The sequence below is a fragment of the Colossoma macropomum genome, unplaced genomic scaffold (assembly GCF_904425465.1).
Source record: "Colossoma macropomum unplaced genomic scaffold, Colossoma_macropomum, whole genome shotgun sequence".
Taxonomy (NCBI): Eukaryota; Metazoa; Chordata; class Actinopteri; order Characiformes; family Serrasalmidae; genus Colossoma; species Colossoma macropomum.
In genome coordinates this window covers 26,765,871-26,792,329 of record NW_023494791.1, presented here as the reverse complement: position 1 = coordinate 26,792,329, position 26,459 = coordinate 26,765,871, and the positions used below count along the sequence as shown (strand labels likewise).

The window sequence follows — 26,459 nt, the reverse complement described above, 5'->3', positions numbered from 1 at the left end:
CACACCAATAAAAATAACAGCATGAGCAGAGCAGTGTACTGTCGCTGTCGTAACTAAACCTCGTGTATCCGCCATGGAAACTTTATAGGAGAAAATGTTTGTTCGGAGGGATTTTGGGCTGTTTCTCTTGGACCAATTTTCATGAGATGTTCGCATAATGCAAAAAGCAACTGGAAGTGTCAAATTACATAAAATAAATGGACTTATAAGGTTTTGTTATGACAGACATCAAGAAAGAAACAGTCGTATGTGTCTTCATTCAGTAAATGTTATGATTCTGTGGGCATGAGTAAGCCTGGCTGAGAATATAAATCTTTCCAGAATTCCTCGTTGCATTTAGAGTTGCTTACCTTGAAACTGGACTCGTTCTTAGAGAATGTGTCTAATGCTGAGTTGTATGCTGTGATTTACCTGCTCTTAATGAACTCCCCAGAGAAGACTTTTGGTTTCACTCTCTGTTTTTCTCCATCTGTAAGCCCTCAACAAAGGTCATTATGCACTAATAAACACACACTCCCCCTGAGTGAGTGAGTGAGTGAGTGTGTGAGTGAGTGAGTGTGTGAGTGAGTGAGTGTGTGAGTGTGTGAGTGTGTGAGTGAGTGAGTGTTTGTGTGTGTGAGAGAGAGAGAGGAAGAGAGAGGAAGAGAGAATCTGGTTCTCTTTCGGTCACTCCCACCCTCTTTAGCGCTCACTCACACCTTTGTCATATTATGTTAGGGTTATTATTCTGTAATATCTGTCTGACCTTGTTTGCGTCTCATTAATGCAATACTCCCTCCATGCAGCTGAGCAAAAGCAGAGCGTTTTTAAAGCGGTCAATGAGTGTGGGCACTTGTTTTCATAAGCCCACAGAGTGGGAGAAAGGTTAAGGAACTGATTTGATAAATTGCATAAATGGCTCTGTTTGATAAAATGCGTTTTATTGATAAGATGTTGATGCGGTTGCCTAAACAACACAATATTAAGTCTTCATTTATCACCACTGAGTGTATAAGTGGCTACACCCAGTCATAAAGTTCCAGCACTGTTACTTCTGGATGCTGACACGCACGCAGGTTTGTTTTAATGTCAGGATGTGGGGTCTTATACGTATTATTTACATGCTAGTGTTCAAAAGTTTGGAATCATTTTTCGTATTATTGATATTTGATTCAATAACAACTAGAGACCAGGCAGTAGACAGCTAGACATCGGAAGGTATTTCAAGATGTTTAATAATGTGTTTTACATTATTAAATAATAAACAATATACTGTATTTATATATTTACAGTAATTACATGACCTGCGTTGGGATTTGAGTACCATGTTTCACATATGAGGCATTCTGGAAGCTATTTTATAGTAACTTCATTCTTTTACAGCTTTCTCAGTCATGCTTGAATCTTCAACAGCTCTTTTTATCATTATGGCACATCTAAGATCTCTTCCTTTTTTTTACAGCTTATTACGAACTAGTTCTTACAGACTAGTCACCTCTTAACAGAATCCTTTTTTGCATGTACCTATTACAAATTGGTTTTATATATTTGAAAACAAACTTTTGAACGATGATTTCACACTTTTGAATGGTAGTGTATTATTACTGTCATATCATGTATCTCCTTTTTTGTCAGTTTTTATTTTTCTACGTCGTTTGAACCCAGCAGATGCTCTTTACATTGCGTGAAGATTTCATGATGAATGGATAGAAATCCTCATTACAATAACCTACATTAAAAGTTAACTTTTCCTGTAAAGTTACTATTTTGGAGATGCATTTTTTTTCTTTAGACAGCGATGATATGTAAATATGTGTGGTGTTTTGAAAACAATGTATGGTATTGTATCGTTTAATATGAGCCTCTCAATTCAGTATCGAACAATATATTCAACAGACTGGAGCAAAGAAGTACTGAGCACTGTTTAGTGGTGATTATATTGCGTAGAGTATAATAAGGAACTATATAAATATAAGTATGAAATAAGTCCACAATGAGGGCAGACCCTTCCTCCTCTGAAAATACTGCTTCCTCCTTAACTCTAAATTGAGAACAGGAAAGAAATGCACACTCCTTGTAAGTGTATGTTGAGTAGCGGCTATTATAACATTATTATTAAATATTGTACTTTATAACGTTGAATGTGGTAATAAGCTGAAAATGGAAACGTTAACATATTCCCATAAGGCATTGTTGTATTTTTGCTGTATCAAATTGAGACACTATTTTATCGAACCGAATTAAGAATTTTGTAAATCGTTACACCCCTAGTAGCTACCTATACGTAAGAATCTTAAAGCCTAAACCTAAACCGAACCTTAATCTTAACCCCAGTAACCAAGGAAAAATGATTGAGTAAAATATGTAGCTTTTGTTAGTCAAAAAGTAATTTTAACAAGGTTTTCCTTTGGTCTTGCTTCAAAGTCTGGATGTGTTTGTCCTGTAAATGTAGCACACATCCACGCTCCCATCTCGGTCTCTCCTTGTGTCACTTGTCATGTGCGAAGGGACGGACAAAGAGCTCCTCACTCCCCGCCGTTGATCGTGACATCACCTCTCGCTTCAGACTGATTAGCATGGCTGGGAGGTGAGAGGATGCGATCAGCATCTCACTTTGAAAAGGGCAGAGCGGCCTGTTAAAGCCCCTCTCTGGCCCACTCCTCTGATTGTTTGTGCCGGTTGTTTCCCGCCTTTCTCGGCACGGCGCTGCTGTATATTAGCCGGTAAATGTGTTGGTCACGGTCATCGTTGCCTGGTTCTAGTGTGGAAGGCATGGTGCAGAAAGATGAGGCCGGCGAGCCTGACCTCCTCAGGTTTGTTTACTGTGAGGAGGGCCGCTGTTGTTTACTCCTGCGAGCATTTGTTTGGCTGAGGAGCAGATGAGGAGTGGATTTGGGAGTAATAATCTTTCACCAGTGCGCCAGCCCTTGCTTCTCTCCGCTGCTCGTTGGTTGTGAGTCATGCCTCATTGTTCCGTGGATGGCTTGTCATTCGGTGCTACAGGTTTTTATTGGAGACAACATCTCGACTTGGCTGCGGGGGGGACTGCGCAGTAATTCAAACGCCTCTGATTCGAAGCACTTAAGCATTTCTAAATCACATCGCCTGGTGTAATTTGTCAGATCCATTGTTAAGATACAGGGGAATAATTATCACATGACCTTGGGCGTTGGTGGATTTGCTTTGCTACATTATGAGCCTTATCACGTTATGCTGCATATAACCAGTGATAACAAGGGTCTTTATTGCACTTAATTGGCATAACTCAACAATGCTGTAAATGTTACGATGGCCATTTCTGCTATTCGGCTTCTATAAATAGCCGTGAACACAGGCAGCCGCGCGTGTGTTGTCATTGCGGTCCGTTTTATTTTAAGGCGGTCCAGCACGGTTATAGAGCGGGTTCCTGGAGCGGTTATAGAAGAAGGGTATAGGGTTCATCCTGATGAAGACAAGCAAACACACACAGCACCCTGAAGCTGATATCACACTTCTCATACACGTGTGCTGCTGTCAAAGAGCACTAGAGAAAAGCAGCTGTACAAGAGCTATTAATAAACCTAACAACCACTGAGGTGTAATTCCGTTGGCCTTTTTTCCGTTCCTTGATTAGTCACCAAGAGAAAAGTGGAGGTTTTTATTATATTTCACTTTCTACATGGGCTTGTAAAAGGCAGTAATGGATGAACCACGAAAGCTTCGGAACTCCCTGTGAACTGCCACAAAACGATGTTTACAGGGCCCACCACAAGCCAGGAACAACAAAGACAGGCTTTGGCAGCAAAGTTTTAATTGCCATGCCTATTAAAGAGCCATGCCAATGGCCTCTTTTGTGTTATACATTAACATGAAATTGGTCCTGGAACACTCTCCAGCTAACCAAAGCAGCATGCTCATGGCCAAGTTCAATAATCTGTTTTGAATAAAGATGCGATGTGTACCCTCCAGCCTGATGAAATGGAGGGGGGGGACGTCTATCATTGGTGGTTTCAGGAAAATCAGAGCAGTGTGCGGCAGTGGGGTGTTTATAGCAGTTTTTATTTATTTATTTTTTTTAAACTCTCGTTCTTGTTCGAATTTGGTTTTGCTTTATCTTTCGCGTGCTTGAATAAATTGCCCTCGTTCACGTTGGGCCGCAGCCTCTGCATCCCCTCGGTTCAAAAGTGATTCGTCTTTGCAGCATAATCATTTCTTTTTCCGTGTGGTGAACTCTTTATTCCCCCAAGGCCACAACAAGCATATTGTTTTGCACATTTATCACAAACAAGATCTCAGATTATCTAAAGACAAAATACCCTATCAAGGCAAACCTGTACTATCACTCTGTTATTATTATTATTCGTAGTAGTAGAACTAGTATTTATTTTTAGTATTGGGCATATTGACTGATTGACAACATGATGAATTGCTCTGAAAACATCCACTTGGCCCAATTAGTGGCCTGGATTTAGAGGATTTTTTTTTCTTCCATAGCATCTGCTTCTTGCCTCCGTTCCCTGAAACTCTTGTCATTGTCTCCATTGAGAGTGGAGAAAGGCTCCTGGACACCATTTGGCACCCAAGTGGTTGGACGCCTCAGAGAGAGTGCAGAATGTCCTTCAGCTCGGCCCCTCTAGTTTCTCACGTCCTCCCGCCATTATCATATCAATTGATGCAGCTTGTTGAAGACAAAGTGAGGTTATGGGAACCACCTAGAGCACCATGCACCATTAAACATCAATGCGAGGGACACGCACATGTGCAAGTTCAGCCTTGTTTACCAAGATGGAAGAGGGGCAGCGCATGTAGCTCATTCTCCCACAGCTTACAGCGCTTCACTCTGGACCCTAAATTAACTTCAGATGCCTCTTCGCTCGTTGTGGGTTTATTACTGGCGTTTTTGGTTTCCTGAGGTATCTTTCCTCGCATTGGCAGCGGCCCGTATGAAATCGCTGGTGCCTTACAACATAGTCGTAAAGGTACCGCTGCGTTGTGTAAGAGCTGGGAGTTTAATGTGTTTTTGTTGTGGAAGCAGACTGCTGTGGGTGTGATCGTGATGGCTGTGCAGATGTTGTAATGTTTGTGTTCTTAGAATTCACTCTTATTCTTGATGAGTCACCTCCACAAGGCTGCGCAGAGCGTCCCGTTATGCCTTGGGTGTATGCGATGTGCCGTCCGAGAGGGCAGAGGTCACTCTGCCCAGACTTCCTGCTGTCGTTGGCAATTTTCCATCAGCTCCATTTGCTTCCTGCTGAAGTATTTAATGGAATAGTGACATCGAATGATGTAGAGCCACCAACATCTACAGCTTGATATCTGCTATGCAGAAGCCTGTTAATGAGTAATCCACTGGAAGTTGTCAGACTAGAGCTGGCTAGTTTTCCGCCCTCTCATTTTCAGACTACTTTGTTTTTAAGTCATAGGAGGAAGTAGAATCAGGTCAGCCCGAGTACAGAGGAAAGCACCACACGCAGTTTCATTTAGCATACACTCACTGTCTGGTCATTTATTCCCCGCTCGCTCTGCTTGGGGCAAAACCACATAATGAAACTACAGTAGGTTAAGGCTTAATGCACTCTCTTTGTTGTTTAGCTGAAAGGGGGGGGGGCAATACCTGTTTTATCCACACAGCAATTATTTTAATCTTTAATTGCAAAAAATTACAGACAGATCATGAGTTACTTCTAACTTAATTCACATGTAAGATTCTCTAGTTAATCATTTCAAGAGGAAGGCGGGCGAGCATGCTTCATCGCCTGCATTAATTAGGCAAAGTCGTTTTGCTGCTAATTAGCTGATTCTAAAAGGATCTGCTTTTTTTGTGTAATTAATTATCAAAGACACAATCGGCTGCCTCGTTTGGGGGGGGGGAAACTGCTCGCGCACACAGATGTGTCTCGAGTGCTTATTGTTGCATCAGTTTTTAAAGCCTTTTGCTCCCTTTCTGTTTGTTTACGAGCTTTCCTCTGGAGTTCTCCACACAGCGATGGTCTTTGACTCCCACTATTTATAATTAGAAGGTGTAGACTTATAGCTCACTGTTGGTTTTTTGAGGAATACTGAGTGCTTTAGCAGTCAGTTAAGGTTGGCTCATATGGTTCGGTTTACTTGATTTTATTTTATTCACTGCTTGTTTTTTAGTTTGGAGATGTCACTGAAGATGTTGAGGAGTACAGAGCTGTGTAAACAGCTGAATTTCCAAAGGTAAATCAGTCATGTTGCTGCCGCTGGTTGCCAGGCTCGCTGTAAATGGAGTTTTTTCGGAGTGTTCTCAAAATGCCAGGCAGGATCAAAGATTAGGCTCGCTGAAGTGTTCTCCTTACTGCAAAGCCCCCAAAGTTACGGCAATATCCTCTGGCTCAGAGTGAGCCTCATTGCACTCTAATGGCTGATAATGCCATAAATAAAACAGGAATGTGGAGAGCTGTGGATGTGCAGGAAGGGCCGCCGAGAGAGAACAGTGGAAGAAAGAGAGTTCTTGTGGAGGGGAAGTAATAAAAACCGTACGTGATTTTAGTCAGAATCAGGGCACCTGGAAGATCATTAAAACTGAATGTAGTGCTACGCTGGATTCTACAGTATGGTGTTTTAGAGAGAAGATCTCTCTAAGCTTAAGAGCTGTCTCTTTTTGAATGCTTCCACCCAAAACAATTGCCTCTCCTTGAGTATAAGGCCTTAGTGAGGCTCCGGCTTGTGCAAATGGCCTGTTCCACTGTTCCTCATTGTCTCTGTCATTCAGCACTGTCCCTGCAGATTTCTCATTAGCTCTGTAGCTCAAGCTTGTCTCTGCCTCTGCTGTGCTGCTGATTATTAGCATCATGCTCACTGTATTTGTTTGTGAAAAATTAGTTTCAACACCAACGCTGCCGACTGACAAGGTGTGCGGGCTGTCATGCTAATGGTTGCTGTTTTATTTGCGCTTTCCTTTCACATATACATGAGATTGCTAAAAAAAAAAAATGGAAGAAAAGGGTTTGAAATGCATTAAACAGATTGGGTGGTACAGTTTTTTATCAGCGGCATAACCACTTCTGACAGCAAATTTATTTTGGAGAGAGGAAAAAAGTGAGGCTGTTCTGAAAAATGCAAACGCACCTGTCAAAAAGCCTCGGCCCACAAATGTGATTCGCTATTCTGTTGGGTGCGTTGTAAGTGTCTGCACACTAACTAACCTCAATTCATCTGTTCTCAGGTGACAAGGTGGAGACATTCCCTGTCATAGAGACTGACCAGAGTGAAATTGTGGACACCAACGGAGCTGGAGATGCGTTTGTGGGAGGTACAGTATCAAAACGGTTTTAACTGGAGCTCAGTACTCTTAGACCTTAGACAATATCACACACCGAGATACAGTGGCACAAAAAGTATTTGGACGTTTGTGCCGCACTTAAAAATGTATGAAGCTTTTTGTGCTAGGAAAAACAAAATATGAAACCAAGTGGTATTTCTTTTAAACAGATCGTTCTGAGACTTCCCATTTCTTTTTGGCAAAGTATTCTTGCAAAAGGAGGTTTGAATGTTCCAAATCGTTTTTTTGTTTGAACAGTTTCTTTGCAGACTTCTGCAGGTTTACATCCAAAATGCCTTTGCACATTGCTGCCTTCATAATTTCATCAAAACAAGTTCACCAACACCACTGTAAGAAAACTGGCCCAAGACTTGGGCAGACTTTTCCACCTCCTGAGCTTTACAGTAGCTTTAATGCAGTCTGGTTGGAATTCTTCTCCAGGATTTCTCCACACACAAAGCCAAGCATGAGTTTGGTGTTGTGCTGAGTGTTTTTCTCTGAAACAAATATCATTTTGAGAAATTCTTTAGGAAAAAACCTTTAAAAGTTCAGGAAAACGTTCATCAATGATATAATAGTTAAAGTATCCAAATACTGTTTAATGGCCACTGTATACTTTCACTGTGTAAATGGCCTTGTTCCTAACAGAGGTTATTAATTTTATTGCACTTAGAAGTCTACTTATTGTCATTTTGTTATACATTTAAATGGCCTAATTCTTTGTGATATATATATATATATATATATATATATATATATATATATATATATATATATATATATATATATATATATATATATATATATATATAGATAGAGAGAGAGAGAGAGAGAGAGATACTTAAGATATGTACTTATTATAAGTAATCGATTTGTTTCCACTGGTTTCAGTACACTGCGAGACATAATTAATCAAATGTAAGTAGAGGTATTTCAAGCTGTGTACACCACTGTGGACATATGAGGGTAAACAGATCTGTAAGTTCACATTTTAGTTCATCCTTTAAGGCCAATGCAAAGCAGTGATTTCTGGCATCTGTTCTTCTTTGTTAATAATGTGAAAATGTGTAGATGTTTACTTTGAGTATTACCATTTAAAACAAGCAAAATGTACAAATAGGAATATTTTTCACACTTCAGTTGCTTTTTATCATCACTGATAAAATAGATCAATAACACGCCCTTTATGATCTATAATAAAGGCAGTGAGTACATTCTGAGCACATTGCTGAATGGAGATTAGGTTGGATAGGGTTAAGAAGACTAGTATATGAAGCACATTTTTGTGGGCTTTTCTGATTTACTCTAAGTTTGCTTTCAGCGTAATGGGAAGATGACACCACTTCTGTAACTGCTTAATTCCAGTACTTTGCTGTATGCAGAATAGTGTAGCTAACTTATTTAGAAGATAAAAGGATCTTCTTTCAGGACAGACTAATGGAGCTTCTAAATGCTCTACTGCTGTGATCTATTCTCTGAGGGTTCCGGTAATAACTGTGCGCTTCAGGATACAAACAGTCTGTGTGTGTGTCTACACCAGACTGAGCTGTGAAGTCATCTATCAAACTTGTTTGCTCCTCATGAAAAAGCAGAAATTTTGAAGGCTAGAATGCTGTGTGCTCAGGCCTTTTATGTTCCCTGTAGATAGTCTTTATATAATGCCTTTATCAGCGGGTCTTGTACCTGCTTCGCTGCCATTCAAAGGCCATGTGTCTGACTTGCTACCGTGTCTTCCTGTAGCTCGTCCAGGACAACCCTGAGACTAATAGAGCTGTGAGCATGTTTGCTCAAACGTCGTATCGATTTTTTTTTTAACTCCTTTATCCGTTCCAACAAGAGGTTGGAGGCCATCTCTGCAGCGCGTTGGAAAATGAATTTGCCAGCTGTTTTTCAATGCGCTTCAGCACTGCTGCGGAGTGCAGAGATCTAGGTGGGAGGGTTCAGAGCCTGAGGGCTGCTGGAGGAGTTCTGTATTGCACATCACTGAGGGTGTCTCTGCCAGCACCTTTCTTTACCCCCTCCAAGCTTGATTTATTTAATTTTCACTCAGAAAAAGGAAAAGTACTCATGGTTTAAAAAAAAATATCACTACCAGAGCACAGATCTGCTAAGATCTGTTTGCTCTGTGTCTGAGTGTCTCACATATGTTTAAGTAAATTTGTACCCATTTGTCTTTTTATCATCGTTGTCAACAAAACATGGTAAAGTCAGCTCCATAACTATTGGCACCTGTGGTATCATAAGATCAAGAAGTCATAAGATATTTCTCTTTGATTAATTAGCTGAATCTCACAATAACCCTTTAATTGAAGTAAATTTAGTCTAAGGAAACACTCCTTTTAAACAAAACCATTTGTCAGTTATTGGCACTTGGCACTCCCTTTGTCAACATAACAGCAATGAGTCTTCTCTTTTAATGCTTGTTGACATCGGAGAATACAGAGCAAGCATTCTTAGTCCTTAATATAAAATGTCTTCAGACTGTCTTCTTTGGAGAAATTTGCCTCTCTAACAGTCCTCCTCACTGTGTGGGGAGGTAAAATAAACAGGTGTTCTTTTTCAGGCAGGTTCACTACGGCTCTGGTTGTTTTAAATGTTTAAAATTATTACTTGTTGAATAATTGTCCTAAGAGCAAATATTGCCTTTTTCATATATTGAGCTATATGTGTCTATGTATACATGTATCTTGCTATAGCCACCTTTGTCTTATTTCATTAGTGTATCTTCATGTTAGTGTATTTTTTATTTAAGCAATACAACACAAGAGGGAGTGTGTTATCGTGAAATAACATCGCGATAACACACAACCTCAAGTGTTCTATTGCTTTTATAGAACAGTTAAATAAAAAAAGTAAGAAATAAATAAACTGGGCTGTGAACATGGCATTTACTATGTTTTAATGTTAGCAGTTCCTTCCACCAAATTATACTTGTTGCTACGTCAGAGTAATGAGCTCCGCTTACTCGCTGCACAGCCGGCAGTTCGTTCTCCAGCTCCACACAGACCAACTGACAGTTTGGGAATTTAGTGTAGTCTCATCTTTAGAGTCTGACCAAATCGGCTGTAGGTCAAATGTAATCTTAAAAGTATCCGTTTTCTTTTTGTGTTCGCAAACAGAAATATAGCTTGAGCGTCTCCTATCAAATAGCTTGAGCGTCTCCTATCAAAGTCATTGCTTAGCAACCGCATCTCAGCAGAGTGATAGTGTTTGTGAAAAACCTGTGTTGTTATGGCAAAACAACAGCACGGTTAGAACGCTTCTCAACCAATCAGCTTGCGCGGCCGGAACTAACTGTTTTATGAATACATATATAATTTCACAAACTGACTTGTGGCAGAGGTGGCATCCTATGACAGTGCCATGTCACTGTGCTCGTCAGTATGACCTATTCTATTGCCAGTGTTTGTCTATGTTTATCTCCAAGGCTGTGTGCTTAGTTTTATCCACCTGTTAGCAATGGGTGTGGCTGAAACACCTGAACTCAGTAATTAGGAGGAGTGACCCAATACTTTTGTCTCTATAGTGTATGTGGCACATTTTGTCATCCACATGAATGCCCACGTCTAGGGTTTCCCAGCAGAACATTGCCCAGAGCATCACACTCCCTCCACCGGCTTGTCTTTTTCCTGTAGTACATCCCAGTGCCATCACTTCCCTAGATAAACAGCGCACCCATACCCAGCCATCCAGGTCATATAAAAGAAAACGGGACTCGGTCAACCAGGCGCCCTTCATTGAGTTCCAACACACACATGCCCACTGTAGGCGTCTCATCGATGGACAAGGGTTAGCATGTGTACTAACAGTGTGTTGCTATGCAGTCCCATATGCAGTAGGGTGAGATGCACTGTGTGTTGTGCAACTATTCCTCCTATAACCATCATGCCCATTAATGATTTGTTAAGGTTATGTTGTTTCGATATCACCACGACAATAGTGTGTGTGCATGCTGTGTGTGTGTGCGCGTGTGCAGCTCTTAATTAGGATTAAAGTTGTCCACCCACTTAGCCAAATGACAGTAAGTCCCTCCTCAGAAAGCAAAGTTGTTATTGTTGATAACCCCCCTCTTTCTCTCCGTGCGTGTGTGCAGGCTTCCTGTCTGAGCTGGTGCAGGATAAGTCTCTGGAGCAGTGTATCCGTGCTGGACACTATGCTGCTAACGTCATCATTAGGCACGCAGGCTGTACGTTTCCAGAGAAGCCTGACTTCCATTGAAAACGACAAGTGGACTTCTTCACTCCAGTGGTAAACGGGACTGATGCCTTTCTTTTCTTTTATAATTGACTTTTTACCCTCCTTCATTCCTCTCCTCCTTCCCTTCTTGCATTCAGACTTCTGTGCCTCTGCTACATAGCAGCCAGTCCCACGTCATGATGTAATCATGCAAACATTTTACTTCATAACAAACTTCTGTTTACAACATTCACAACCCAGTGCTGCTATAAATAGCAGTTTGTTTTTACTAAAATTTGTCTTAGGTTTTTTTTCTGTCCCCTGTACTGAAAACATTTGCAGAAGTCGTTTGTAATGGTAATAACCAGCTTCTATCCAGAAGATATTTTACTTGAGTTGTACCAAATGTCTAGATTTTAACACTTGCCAGAGAAGCAGCACCTTAATGACTCGTGGTGTTTTCAACTGTTGGGGTCATTTCAGTTCACAGGTGTTTTTAAAGGCCAGTCTTGCTCTAAAAAGCCAAACTGTTTTGTGAGATGTTCACTTTTAACTGTATAATAATGGACTAGAACAAGAAAACCTCTGCACGCATGTGTGTGTGTATGTGTATGTGTGTTATGTAGAGTGTCTGCATTTTGCAGTCCAAGTGCACTGCCTCTACTGACAACATTAAAAAGTTCATCACCTCCTTAAGTTTCTTGTCTCCTTGTACTTCATTATGGACTATATATATATTCAGTTGATAGGTTGTGGAAATGATCTAAAAGCATTTGGTATCGTATTTTGAACATTCATATTGAACCTCAAGTGGTTATTAGTCCTTGTGCTGTACTATTCAAATGTAATTACACAATTACATGAGTAATTACATGGTTATACAATGAGTTATGTTTTCATTCAATTTAACAACTGGTTCAAGTCTGCACTTGGGACTTTTTCCCAGTTTTTATACAGTTTTGATAGTTTTTATTGGTCATTTCTGCCCACTAAAGTGGTCATAAAATAATATGAACATAACAATAACCATGAATATCACATTGTATAAAAATATCTTTTCTCCCACAACACAAACACAAATGTATCTATTAAAAGTTTATAATCCACATTCTTGGCAGAATGTCTGCTTTTTTTCTAATGAGCTGAGTAAGAAATAATATCAAATTACAAAATTCAATCAATCAATAGTTTTTATCATCAGCATTAACTAAGGGTTACGTTATAGCAGGGTGGATACGGGGCCTTTCATCTCTGATCAGAAGGTGTCAAAGTCATGCTTTCCACTGCTGGCCCTGCATCATACTGTTCCTCAGCTGCTTAGAATACAGTTGGAGCCCTTGTCCCCCTTCTTGTTGCTCTTCCCCTTGATCATAGTGGCAAGCCTGCATGAGGTTTTCTCTGTTATGGGATTAGCAGCAGCTATTCATGGCCATCATCAGGGAGAACTGAAAATACAGCTGTCCCTTTGTCCCTCTGGCTGTAGCTGGTGACTCTGCTCATTGCAAATCCAGGTTCTGTCAGGCTGAGGTTCAGAACACGCTCATGTTATATACCTACTCAACTCACAGCAGAGTCCTTCAAAGCTCATTCATATGTCTGCACTCAGTACCATCATCCAGTCCTACTCACACTGACTGCGAAAGATATTAAATATTCAAGTTGAATCATCTTACAGGCTGACAACTTTCTTCACATACAGGCAGCAGATATAACCCGAAGTGAAATGCAATGTAAAGAGAAACGCCTGCGCAATAAATGCAAGAACTTGGAAGATGATGGGGTTAGTTCTTCATCCTTATCATTACATAAGCATAAAAAAATACAATCTTGTTCAATTGATTGAGGTTGGAACACGTATCTTTTAGCCATAACAAAGCCTGGATTTCCAGTAATATTTCTGCTACGCAATATGGACAAAAGTATTTGGACACCCCTCCTTATTATTGAGTTCAGGTGTTTCAGCCACACCCATTGCTAACAGGTGGATAAATTTAAGTACATAGCCTTGCAATTTCGATAGACAAGGGCTGGCAGTAGAATGGGGTCATACTGATGTGCTCAGTGACTTTAAACATGGCACTGTCATAGGCTGCCACCTTCGCCACAAGTCAGGTTGTGAAATTTCTGTCCTGCTAGATCTGCCCCTGTCAGCTGTAAGTGCTATTATTGTGCAATGGAAGTGGCTAGGAGCAACAACAGCTCAGCCACAATGCAGTAGACCACACAAACTCACAGAGTGGGGCCTTCGAGTGCTGAAGTGCACAGTGCCTATCCTCTGTTGAATCACTCACTAAAGAGTTCCAAATTGCCTCTGGAAGCAACATCAACAAAAGAACTGCGCATTAGGAGCTTCACAAAATGGGTTTCCATGGCCGAGCAGCTAATGTCAAGCATCGGGGGGGAGTGGTGTAAAGAACTCCAAAAGAGTTTCACTGCACTCTGGAGCAGTGGAAACGTATTCTGTGGAATGACGAATCACGCTTCTCTATCTGGCACTTTGGACGAGTCTGAGCTTGGCGAATGTGAGGTGAACGTTACCTGCCTGATTGCATTGTACCAACTGTAAAGTTTGGTGGAGGAGGGATAATGCTATGGGGTTATTTTTCGGGGGTTGGCCTAGATCCCTTAGTTCCAGTAAAGGGAAGTCTTAATGCTTCAGCAGACCAAGACATTTTGGACAACTGTATGCTTCCAACTTTGTGGGAAGAGTTTGGGGATGGCCCTTTTCTGTTTCAGTATGACTGTGTCCCAGGGCACACAGCAAGGTCCATAAAGCCATGGCTGGGCGAGTTTGGTGTGGAAGAACTTGACTGGCCTGTGCAGAGCCCTGACCTCAACCCCATCAAACACCTTTGGGATGAACTAGAATGGAGATTGCGAGCCAGACCCTCTCACCCAACATCACTGTCGGACCTTACAAGTGCTCTTCTGGATGAATGGGAAAAAATTCACACAGACACACTCCAAAATCCTGTAGGAAGCTTCCCAGAAGAGTGGAAGCTGTTATAGCTGCAAAGGGGACCAACTCTACACTGATGCCTAAGGATTTAGAATAGGATAGCATAAAAGCTCCTGCAGGTGTAATGGGTAGATGTCCCAATACTTTTGCCCATATAGTGTAAAGTGAAATCAGACCTTTAATTTTCATAGGATGAAGATGTTTCAAATATACTTTAGTCAGTATTCTTCATTGGTAATTCCTTTTTCAAGAAGAAGCTCAGTTCTTGTGGTATCAATCGCTCCTCTCAGATGCTGATTGCTTTTTTTCAAAGCCAGAGTTTTCTGCTCTCATCTGTAAGTGTCTTCAAGCAAAAACTCAAAATGAAGCCAGAATGCTAGCCAGCTTTAATCCTGCTACTGTGGTAATGTTCAGCAAGAGCTTAGATGTCTGTCCATTTCCAGAGATGAATGGAAGATCTGATGTATAAGCAGCACAACATCATTAAAACATTAGCATTGTCCACATTAAATGTTGCTTGGCTTGTTTGCTCTGTGTAGTATGTTAGATTCGGATTTAACAGAATCTATGGAAATCAGTTGTTCCTAAAAGATGGGAAATATGCAAAGAAAGCACTTCTCATATGTACTACATGAAAGCTTTAAAGCAAGGCCTAAACCTTTCTTTAGAAAAATGCTAATGTGGCTAACAGTGAATGAGAGCTAGTGGGTAAAATTTAGCATGACTTGATTTGCATAATGCTAACTGGTTTGCAGCAGCCTTCATTCCTTATTAGGATGGTAAGCTTGGGTGAGGTTTTGTTTTAATTAATGATGTTTAAAAGGCTCAAGGTGGTTATTAGCAACACTAGCCTATTTTATTGCGGTGTCGTTATTTAAGGTGTTCTATGGCATCAGTAAAAAAAATGCACCATAAATTAATCACACTGCACTAGTTCTATTTTTCCTCTGAGACCAAGTTGTTTACACCTACAGCGGGAAACAAATAGCTCATTATTTACTGTTTATTAACAGATATGATTTTTTTTATCAAGTTAGCAACAGGCAGCTTAACCTGTTGAAGTGTAAATCAGTGCTCACATTCACAGACTCAGAAGAACACACTTAGATAAGTTCTGCTGAAACCCAATGAAGTTTCTTGCCAAAGTGTAACTGCTTCCCTTGTGACTCACGTTTTATTTAATGCTCCACTTAGTGTTCAGTTTGAGGCAAAGAAAGTGGCATGTTAGAACTACTGCCCATATCTCAAGATGCCACTTTTTGGCAACTGCCAGACGTAAGGGTGTGTGAAGTTTTCACCAACAGCAAGTTTATGGAAGTTCTGGAACAACCTAAATCTGCATGAATGAGAGTCAAGTCAGGTGCTAGTGAGTCTGCACCACACTTCCTTGTGTGTAAAGAAATGGTTCATTGAATCTACAAACACTGAGTATGAATAGTTAATAGCATGGCTGCCCACGCCATGGTGTGGCCGGTAAGGACGTTTATTTGGCCTGCCATAAAGTTACCCAACCCCACAAACATATTTTTATACTGCACTGTTAGAAATAAAGGTTCTGTGCTGGTACATTTTTCGTTTCTCAAGGTAAAAATAATGTAAATGTGCCTTCAAAGATACAACAGCGGTCCAATTGTGTACCTTAAATAAGTTTTTCCTGGTGAAAAAGTATATGTGTGTATTTTTTCATAACCTAATGTTTTAAAATAGAACAATAAAATAAAAAGGCTGGAGATGAGACGGGGTGTGTGGAGTCAATATAACTCTAAGAAAATATAAATTCAATGGATTATGGTATAATTACATTCCCTGATCAAAGGTACTGAGATGTGCCCATGAGGGTACCACCCCATGACAGTTTCATACCTTTTTTCTGTGTGTATATAATTTTTTCTATAATTATGTTCCTTTAAAAGTGTATATTATATGTATTTTAGTAACAAAATATAGCGCTATGTTATATATTTTAACCTGCCTTGGTACCTAACTTCTTTATTTGTATATTATTTTGTCTTATTGGCCCTCGGTACACCACTAACATTGCACTTTGGCCCCCCAAAACAAAAAGTTTGAGAACCTCAATGCTAGTCTAATCTTTATGATGGATTTACAGGACATTACATCCTCCTTTATTCACCCAAAAATGCCTCCATCAAGTAAATATGTGCTTATTCCTCTGAAGTCTGTTAAAAGTTTACCTTTTACAGAGGCTCACACGTCAAAGCGTGTGTTTTTTTCCCACCCCTGCCATGTAATCTGAAACAATGTACATTGTTTTCCAATGAGCGATGTGATGTCACGTCGCGGTTCCAGCGAGTCCTCCTCTGTGCTGATGGAGTGCTGAAAGGGGAGGTACTACTTTGTCACACACTCCCATGTAGATTAACCTTTCAATTAGTTGTTATCAGGTTCCCTCTGCATCTGCGCGCCTTTATTCTGCCCGATCAAACGCTGGATTTTAATTGACCTCGTTACGCCTTTTCGCTGTTTCCAGTAAACGGACAACTGCACGGAGCGGAGAGAGAAAAAGAGAGAAAGAGAGAGCGAAAGAGAGAGAGAGAAACCGCGCTGGGAACTTAAAGGTAACAGAAATGTTCGCCCTGGCAGCGCTGTCTGCCGCTCGGCTCGCCCGCATCCGACCGACGTCCGAGCTGCGTTCGGAGTTCTTAATTAGCCATAAATGTTTTAATCGTTCAAGTTGGCCGTGAGCGATGTAACTTGACGTGAGTGAGTGAGCGAGTGAGTGAGTGAGCGAGTGAGAGTGAATGTAACGGGCTGATCGAGTGCTGTGGATTCGGGATCAATCGCACAGATTACACTGCCTGACACGCGTTAATGGAATTTTCCAGATCATATCTGTTTTCAATAGCTCGATCTGGAGTCGGAGGAACGTTAGCTTAAAGCCTTCTGCTGCTCTGATTCGGAGACGGGGCTGGACTGGATGCAGCGAGCTGGGTGCAGACATCACAGCAGCCTTCAAGCAGTCTGATTCAGCGAGGGGGGAAATGTTAAGAGCCGAGATCACACTCCATCAGACCAGTCATGTAAAGCTTCACTCGATGAATTATTGTTATTATTATAAGTATTAAAAGCATCATCTGTGCTCTTGGCTGTTTTACGAGTGCACAGTCTCGCTACCTTTTAAATACCGAGATCCACAGAGCACGAGCAAACTCGTCTTCCAAAGTGTTTAGATTACATGGTGGGTTATATCTCATGAGGAATGGCCATGGATGCACTTTTGTTAATTAATCATAATTACATTATGATTTGGGGGGAAAAAACCGTCTCGGCTGTCTTGATGTGCGCTGATATCTTGTGCAGCGTAGTCCGATTCTCATGAGGAGGAGCCTGTGTGTAAAGGTGGACCGTGTTTGGTTGTAAATTTAACCTTAAAGATCACTGCACTGCTTTGAATTCGACACATTATTTGGCGCTAACAGATGTTTTCGTGTTGTGCCCAGGCTTTCTGCCCCACTCGTGGCGAGAATCGCAGGTTTACCGCTTGCTAAGTCCCGCCGACGGACAAACACGGGGTACCTTAAAAGGCGGGTCAAGTGATTTATTGGCAGATTATGAAGCCAATCGACTCCTCGAGAGGCTGAACGCCTTCTTTATGATTGACACTTTCGTTATCAAACCAGGGATCGGCGTTTGCCCTTTCTAACCAATATTAAAGTTTCTTGGGAGGAACCGTCGCTGTGAAGGTGAGGTTTAATGAGACTCCATTGGGTTGTAATCAGTGTCATGTCGGATTCATGTAAACTACAACATTGTAACAAAATGGCGTCTGTTTAGTAACGCGACCGGGCAGCAGCAGCGCAGTCACCTGTCTGTCCTCTGAAGAGCCTTCGGAGTTAAGGAGCAAGGTTTGTGTTTCCGTTCTAGTCTCTGTGCCCACGTCTATCTTAACTGAAGATTTTACTTCTCATCATAAATTATCGATAGTCATCTGTCGGAAGTAGTCATAAAGCATAGACTAATGTAGCTAGCTGGGCAGCTAGCGCGCTTACCCCGCGCTAGCAGCTCGAGCGCTGTTCGTTGCTAGCTGGCTAGCTAAGGTAGCCGTCGAGCTAATGATGTGAACTTACAGCTCAGCTGGCTAGCTCGCTACGGACTGACTTGCGGTCTTTGCAAGTTTGGCTAGCTAACGTTAGCTGTTGACAAGCTGTCTATGAGGGTATGTGGAATTGCTGCTAAGCTAGCTAGGTTAATGGTATTTAGCATATTAGCATGTTCGCTAATGTTATTTTATTCCTTTGGAGGAAACAAAAAACACACACGGCAGACTCGAAAATGATTTTAGTGCTGTCGTCGATGTATTTTTTGGCGTGTTAACGCTATTTTTCTTTTCTTGACATAACATTCGTCACGTCAAGCCAAGTGTTTGAACCAAGCTTGTTAACCTAAGTGTCGAATGATGTGCGTGTCCGTAGTTAACAGTCAGCTAGTTAACGTTGTGTAGCTCACTGTCCACTTTTGTTTTCTGTCACTCCACTCAACGCGGTAACTAACTGTTTTGTTATGGGTGCAACCAGCCAGGCTGAGTGGCAGTTTTGTGTTTTTTTAAGTTAAACTAGCTCATGAAGTGTCAGTGAGAGCCATTTATTCTGCTGCGTTTTAATTAACGTTATTTTACTCGTACGTTACATGAGGAAATGACTTGCTGAAATACTTTGTAAGTGTGTAGTCCGAATGTCCCACTTCCACTTGTTTGGCGAAGCGCTTTACTCGTCGCCTGGAGCATGAACACTACTTGCTTGAGCTTTTGCCGGTGTGCCATGTTGCATGGCCGCATTAATAGAACAGAAGGGCTACTTTTGACTTCGATGGGGGTGTCTGAGGGTCAGTCACTCGCTATTTTCGTCTCATTCTTTTGAGGTTATTGATATAACGTCTTTGTAAGTGGTTATCGCTTTCCTCCGTTACACAGAGCTGTCAGTGGTGAGCGGAGGAATTCTGAGGAAATTGTACAATGCGTGTCACCTGCTGGCTGCTTGCTGCACTGTTCTTTTTCCCCCGATGTTATTTAGCTTCCTACGGCTTAACCCTTTACGTATTTGAATATTTGGACAAATCAAGCACATTTAGTCTGCTGTTATTTATGTAAAGTGCTGTTTGAACTGTGATGCATAATTTAAACCACTGATTTGACATTGTCAGTACACTATGATTGCAGTTTCCATGTCAGTACGTGACTGCAAGAGTTTAGAATAATCTTTAACCCTGTTGCACTGGTCCAGCTGGTTTAGGGCGTTCGATGGACTTGTGAGGCTTTTTTTTTTTGTGTGGAATGTACACATCTCATTATGGAGCCAGGCTTTGTCTTCTCATTGTTATGGTCCACCAGTTACAGCGAAACAAATGGAGAAAAAAGGGTGATTCAGTCAGCTTTATTTCTGAGTTGTTAAACTTGCACGTTGTAAAAGTTGATGTTACATGTCTGTTTCATAAACTGGGTTGTTCGTATTTGATTTGTCTTGGTCCTAGGAGTCTTGATCTTGTTATATATGTCTAGGTACAGATTAAGTTCACTGGGAACTTTTTTTAGGTCTTCGATTGGCTCTGTCATACACCAGTAGAGCACATCAATCTCAAAGCAGCTGTAATCACATCTGTTCCCTTAAGTTTTTGAAATTGAAGCAAGTAGTCTAATTTAAACTTTGACCAATGTCTTAATCCCTTTTTCAATTTACACTACACTACACTATCAAACAGCCTTCAGCTGATTATGAAATACCACAAGAAGATAGGATGTTATATATCAGAAAAAGTGGATAGTAACTAATTATATATTGAGACTGCAGAATATTTTCAAATGCTAGTACTTTTACTTTTATATTTATGAGGAACGTATTATACGTTTTTATAATTTGGTAATTAACAGTTAGTAATTCCTTTTTTATGTTTAATTGTATTATGTTATGTATTATGTCCGCCCAATGACAGCTGGGATAGGCTCCAGCACCCCACCGCGACCCAGAAGGATAAGCGGTTTAGATGATGAATGGATGGATGTATTATGTTAGTGACAGTTCCTGTAGTGCTTTGTGATTGGTCACACCTCTGACTTTAGAGGTTCATCATTTCATTTTATACCAAAAAGATCCTTAAAGTAGTAAAATAGTGCTTCATAAATGTCAATTTCCATGCTGATCCATGTTCAATATACAAAGAATTTTCACTGTAGTTCTGTAAGTTACTAAATATTTAAGTAGTTTTTTGAGTGGGTACTTTTGTACTTATACTCAAGTTGTTTTTTTGAGTCAGTAGTTAATTGAAGTAACAGTACTTTTACTTTAGTATTGGTTTAAGATCCTCTACCTACCTCTGTGAGTAGTGAGATATGTATGCTGAAAGTTTGAGGTTATTCATCTTTCTATCAAAATCATCAGGCAACAGTGTTTGATATTGTCTAGCCTATATAAACAATAGAGATAATAGCCTCTTTCACATATGCATGCTCACCAGGGAATGGTAAGGCGGTTTTCTAGGTCAAGGTCTGTGTGTAGATGATGGAAAACAGCAGCCCATAGAGCACTTTATTGTGGCCCCTATTCACATTAAATAATTTGGCTGAATATTTTGACTAGTCTCACTTTGGTTCCATCTATCTGCTCAAGAATGATTTTGGTCTTATTGAGTGGCACTATGTCTTACATACACGTATGTGATTTGTATTTGTGTATGTGAATGTGCTGTATGGACAGGGCAAATGTATACACAGTGTGTTCTCATGCATATGTGTAATGTAGACAGTGTAGGGGAAGGGTAACAAAAGTTGGATACAAACTAAAGCATGTGTGAATTTTGATAAGGAAAAGGCTATTGACTTTCAGCCACAAGCACAGTCCAGCAACACAGGACGACAAAACACTGAGCTTCAGTCCTCTTTGAAAGGCCATCATCTTGTCAGTCAGTCACTTTGTCTAGTTTGTTCACTTCCCCCTTCTTCCCTGATAAAATGAAATAAAACCACAATATATACCTTACGGTTAAAAACTTTAAATCCTCTGAACCAGTCAGTCAACATTTGCTAGAACTCAATGTGCTCATGCTTCAGTAGTATAGGCCAAAATGTAAGAGTTCAAATAGTTTGAATTGATTACCATTGTCATTATTTAATGTAAACAGTATTAAAAGACAGCTATTCTATTCATATTCTGTTTTCTTAACACTCTGTAACACGATATGTAACACGTAAGGCTCTGTAATACAGTCTGTGTGTAACAGACTGTACTTTCTGGTGGATTATTTTCAGAACTGTTATGTAATATGCTTTCATGAACAGCTCCTTTATATGACTCGAAATAAGTTTGTTTGTTTTTTTTCTTCTTCCTGATTTTTGGATTGTTCTGGACTACACTTTTGTTTAGGATACACAACATCTGTTTTTGACTACTTTCTTGTCTAAATCATTCTTCACATCTCTTTAACAGTATTTCCTTCCATATATTGAAACATGAGTGAAGAGGCACACGTTTTAGTGGTGATAGATATTAGTAGAAGTGTTACATCTACTGAGAGTGCACTGTATTACAGCTTTTGTAAGTCAAAACCAAAGTGCAGTGATTCGTACTTGTGAGTAGGTACTGCAGTGGTGGTGGTTAGGGGTGCAACGATACACAAAATTCGATACGATACTGTAGAGTTTTGTTATGATATGTTTATTGATACAGCGAAAACAAAGAGTGCCTGAACATGTGTTGTGTTCATATGTTAACTTGTTGATATTCACACCAACTTCTTTGACACCTGCTGCACTATCCATTAAAAGATAATAAATGAGACCCTTGAAAGAGACAGAGAGGTGTATCAGTGATACAATTTAATTTTGCTGCGTTGTCTCAGGTTCAGTTTTTCTGTATGTATTGAAAACGTTGAGCTCTTAGAACCAATCAGAAAGAGTGTACATGTTACAAATTAGCATAATAGTTTGTGCTTTTACTGCAAGCTACATCTCAGTTGTGTTTTTGAAGTGGGCAATTAGGTATCACTAAAAGTTGACACATGTATGGGTTCATCCAACCAGGACCAGTTATACATGAACTTTAATAGTCTGTGATAATCAAGTGATTTACAAAGACAGCTTCTGTTCCTCAATCAAGTGCCGTCATCTGTAATCCACAGAGTGCAGTTTTTTCTGCTGTGATCATTTTATGGTGTCACATTTCATTCAGTTTTGTTTGCCTACTGTCCAATTAATTACATATGTATATAAGACATCTGTCAGAGTGCCTCAGAGAGTCTGCGAGTCACATTTATTTTCAGCCACACACCTTGTTCAAACAGCTGCAGTTTGGTTCTATATAGCTACCAGAGCAATGCATACAATACCCCAAGGAGGAATGTTAATGTTTAACTGCACAATGAATTAATGAATTAAGTCTAATAGTTATAGAACTCTGCAAGCCTGAGGCAGATTGTAAAACGAAAGGATTACTGTTTGTCACTTTCTTAACTCTGTTAAACACTTTATATATATATATATATATATATATATATATATATATATATATATATATATATTTGTCACTTAGCAGGTCTTGTTTGCTGTGGCAGGTTGTTTTGCCATTAATTACAGGCTTTCATTTTTATGCTCTGACAACAATCAATTTTCACTTTATTTCTCACTTAATTTTAGCTGTTTGGATTATAATTCTCAGTTTAGTTAATTGAAACATTAACTGAACTGTTTTGCCTCTCTTACTAATTTTAAGTATGTCTAGTGCCAAAAATACTGTGTTTTACAGTGTTTTTATTAGGTTTTTCCAGCATCGCCTACTGGCACAGAACGCTGGATAGGGTAGAGACAAATAAACAAACCATGCACAAATATCAAGACCGAAAAAAATACTTACATTGTTGTTACATAGCGTATGTCCTTCTGCTGCCCATTTGGCTGGATGTTATTAGTTTTCATCCCCTAGAAATTGCTCACTCAGCTAAATCTTTGCTCGATGCTAAGTAATTTTTCCTCTTTCTCTTTTCTTTCAGGTATCACCCGTGTGAAATTTGAAAGGATTTTTCAGGACGTTTTCTGGATTTATTAAGGGATTTCTTTTGACTGTCTCTTTTTTTGTGGAAATTCTAAGGAAATGTAGAGACAGTCTGATTCAAGGAGTTCTGTCGAACAAATCTTGTACAACATGGTGTAGTAATGGCTGACTTCAGCTTGTGGATGCATATTGTTTGCTCATAAAAAGAAGGAATGTATTCATGGATTACGCCTTAATGAAACAAATTATTTCACCATGGTGAAACTGGCCAATCCCCTGTACGCAGAGTGGATTCTTGAGGCTATTCAGAAGATCAAAAGGCAGAAGCAGCGGCCTTCAGAGGAGCGAATTTGTCATGCTGTATCAACATCACATGGACTAGACAAGGGTGTTGTGCTCCAGCAACTGGAGCTTGCTGTGAAGGATGGATCCGTCCTTAAGGTTACTAGCAAAGGTTGCGCTTCATACAAAGATCCGGATAACCCCGGGAGGATTGCAGCGATCAAGCCCGGAGGCCCGGCCGCCTCAGTGGTAGGATCTGTGCTACCTGCAGGAGATCTTCGACATGTGGATTGGAATAAGGTCCTCAGGAGGGCTATTGAGGGGCTGGGTGTCCCTGCTGGCTCCTCTCTTAGGAACATAGAGCGATTCTTAAGGAGCCAGGATGACTTGGTGAATGTTGTGGCTAACCCCAGGTTCCAGCAGAGGTTGAGGCTGGCTGCTAAGCGGGCGGTAAATAATGGGAGGCTGCTGAAGGAAGGCCCGCTCTACAGGATAAAAAATGCTGGAGCAGGAGGAAAGGCAGGTTTCAGGAACAGCATAGCCTTGGCTCTGGACCTTCCTCCTGTAACACTTCTCCCACATGAGAAAGACCAGGTATGGATACTGGGATATATTGTTTTTGTTTCATCCATAAACATAATATTTCTTGTGCGTTCTTTACCTCTGCAGAAACTTATTGTAACTATAGGTAGTGGTGGACAATATGGAAAAAATACACGATGATGCTTCAAGAAGTTTTCACAATACAAATGTCACACTATTTATTTTTTCTGACATCTGATAAGTTAGAACAGTAATGAAGTAGTGCCACATTAAACCGAAAAAAATCTTGAAAAACTTTGAATCCAGTTATTTATATTCAGTGTATCACAGACTGTGTTGCATTAAATCTAGTTAAACAGGGTCAGTTATGCTCTCTTTGTAATGAAACATACAGAAGTACTGATGATATTATAGTGCGCAGAAAAGCATATTGCGACACGTTGTGATATATCACAATAACAATAAATATTGTCATTGTCCAGCCTTACTTATAGGCCTGTCAAAGATATCATTGGTGTGGGATAATAATGTCAAATGCACAATGATTCAGTAGTTACATTTTGGGTATTTGGGTTGGACATTGTTACATTTGACAAGGAACACATGCAGATGAGGTTAAACCAAGATAATTCATTTTTTTTTTTCTTCGAGTAGTTTCTGTTTAAAATGATGTGTTGGCCTGGTTGAACTTTTACATAAATCTTGTAATTCATAGGGTGCTGCCTGCAGCATGAATAAATTATTGCAAGTACAAGTACAAATTTCTCTTGTGTGTTGCTTTTTCATGTAAGGAAGTGCTTTTCCAGTTTGTGCTTCCCTTTAGCTTACTCTGTTTTATGTGTCATATAAGTTGAATGTAAAATGTCAGTAGGTAAAACATCTTCATTCAGTCATTTAAAAAAAAAATTGTTATTGCTTATAGCTTAGACTGGAAAAACTGATGCATTTCAGGTCATCCTGGTTTCACTAGTCATTTAAACGGTGTTTTAGCCTGGTCCTGGCTCTTGGTGCTCATTTTTTGCCATGGGTTGCTAACAATGGGAGACCATTTGGTAATCAAATCTTGGAGCACATTCCCTTGTCTGCTCCTTGTTGAGTTGTTCATTGAAAGCAAAAGCTTTTGGTTTCCAGGCGCGGGGGCTTGACTGTTGCTAAGCGATGTGTTTTTCATTGACACTAGGACATGATAGCATGGTGCCAGTCCTTTTTTTTTTCCACAATCAGGGAGAAGGTCTGCCATCTCGCAGATGGTTTAGGGAGCCTACAGTGGTGGGCCGGCCGCTGATTAGCTCAATGCGTTAAAAGGGCCCTTTTGTTGTTAATTGTGTGCTTGGGGACTGGTCAGTCTGCAGCTGCTCCAGGCCTCTTTATCATATGCTGCTAGGGGTTAAAATATGAGAAAGGAGAGGGCCAGACCCCTCCTCTTTTGTCCCATTTGGTGGCAGGATCAGATTTTCTTGTGGTGAAGGTATATTAGATGTCCTGGTTGGCTTCCTTTTGACATTCTTGAAACTCTTGGATTGAAACATGGTAATTCAATGAAAGTCTGCTAAAGTAGAGCTGATTACATCAGTTAAGGAGAAGTGGTTTTGTAGCCTTGAGTGCAGGGCCACTGTTTTGCAGCTGTGGCAAACATAATAGCTCTACTTGTTAGACAATGCATTGTAGGCTTAGGCCATATTCTTTTGTTTCCTCTACACGTTCTGACAACCATGAATCAGCCAGAGGTCTCTAGATCTGAATCATGCTGACCAAGGTGGATGCCGGATTTCTAATACTGCCAAATCAATGAACCTAAATGGCTGAAAATATATGGCACTTCTGATGCGTTCTGCTATTTGTTGAAGTGTGTAAAACTCTTCTGTTTAATTGCCTTCCGTCCAAGACACCTGGATCTATCAATTTACAGAAAAATGTTAAACAGCAACGTAAAAAGAAATTTGACACGTTTGTTTCTCATGCTGCCAGAGCTGCATGGCTGTATGTGTTTGAGATTATACTACTATATATATACTATAGACTTTATATATTAGTCTAGTATATGACAAAATACACTGTTGAACTATTGATATGGTCATGTAATGTGGTTTAAAAAAAGGGCTACATGACATTTGTCTTATAGTTGTCAGGCTTGCCTGTGTGCCTGCCAGAATGCCTGTGATAAGACAGAACTCTCATTAGCATTAGTCACTCTGTTTACATGGCACACAATGGAAATTTGTTTGTTAGAACACTTGTTGGCTTGTTTGGCCTTTTG

At 40.3% G+C, this 26,459-nt stretch overlaps 2 protein-coding genes across 3 annotated transcripts in view; both read left to right on the top strand.

The window, feature by feature from the left end:
• Positions 1-12,118, top strand: part of adka (adenosine kinase a) — a 165,340-nt gene extending 153,222 nt beyond the window's left edge. For both annotated transcript variants that reach the window (XM_036574694.1, XM_036574695.1), the window contains exons 10-11: positions 7,151-7,237; positions 11,340-12,118. In XM_036574694.1, coding sequence (XP_036430587.1) covers positions 7,151-7,237; positions 11,340-11,464 — 212 coding nt within the window. In that variant the 3' untranslated portion in view covers positions 11,465-12,118. The remainder of the gene's footprint in view (positions 1-7,150; positions 7,238-11,339) is intronic.
• A 5,609-nt stretch (positions 12,119-17,727) lies between these two features.
• The window catches only part of kat6b (K(lysine) acetyltransferase 6B), a 35,117-nt gene continuing 26,385 nt past the window's right edge, over positions 17,728-26,459 (top strand). The window contains 2 exon segments of the mRNA XM_036574692.1: positions 17,728-18,247; positions 23,376-24,253. Of these exon segments, the coding sequence (XP_036430585.1) occupies positions 23,633-24,253 (621 nt within the window). The 5' untranslated portion in view covers positions 17,728-18,247; positions 23,376-23,632.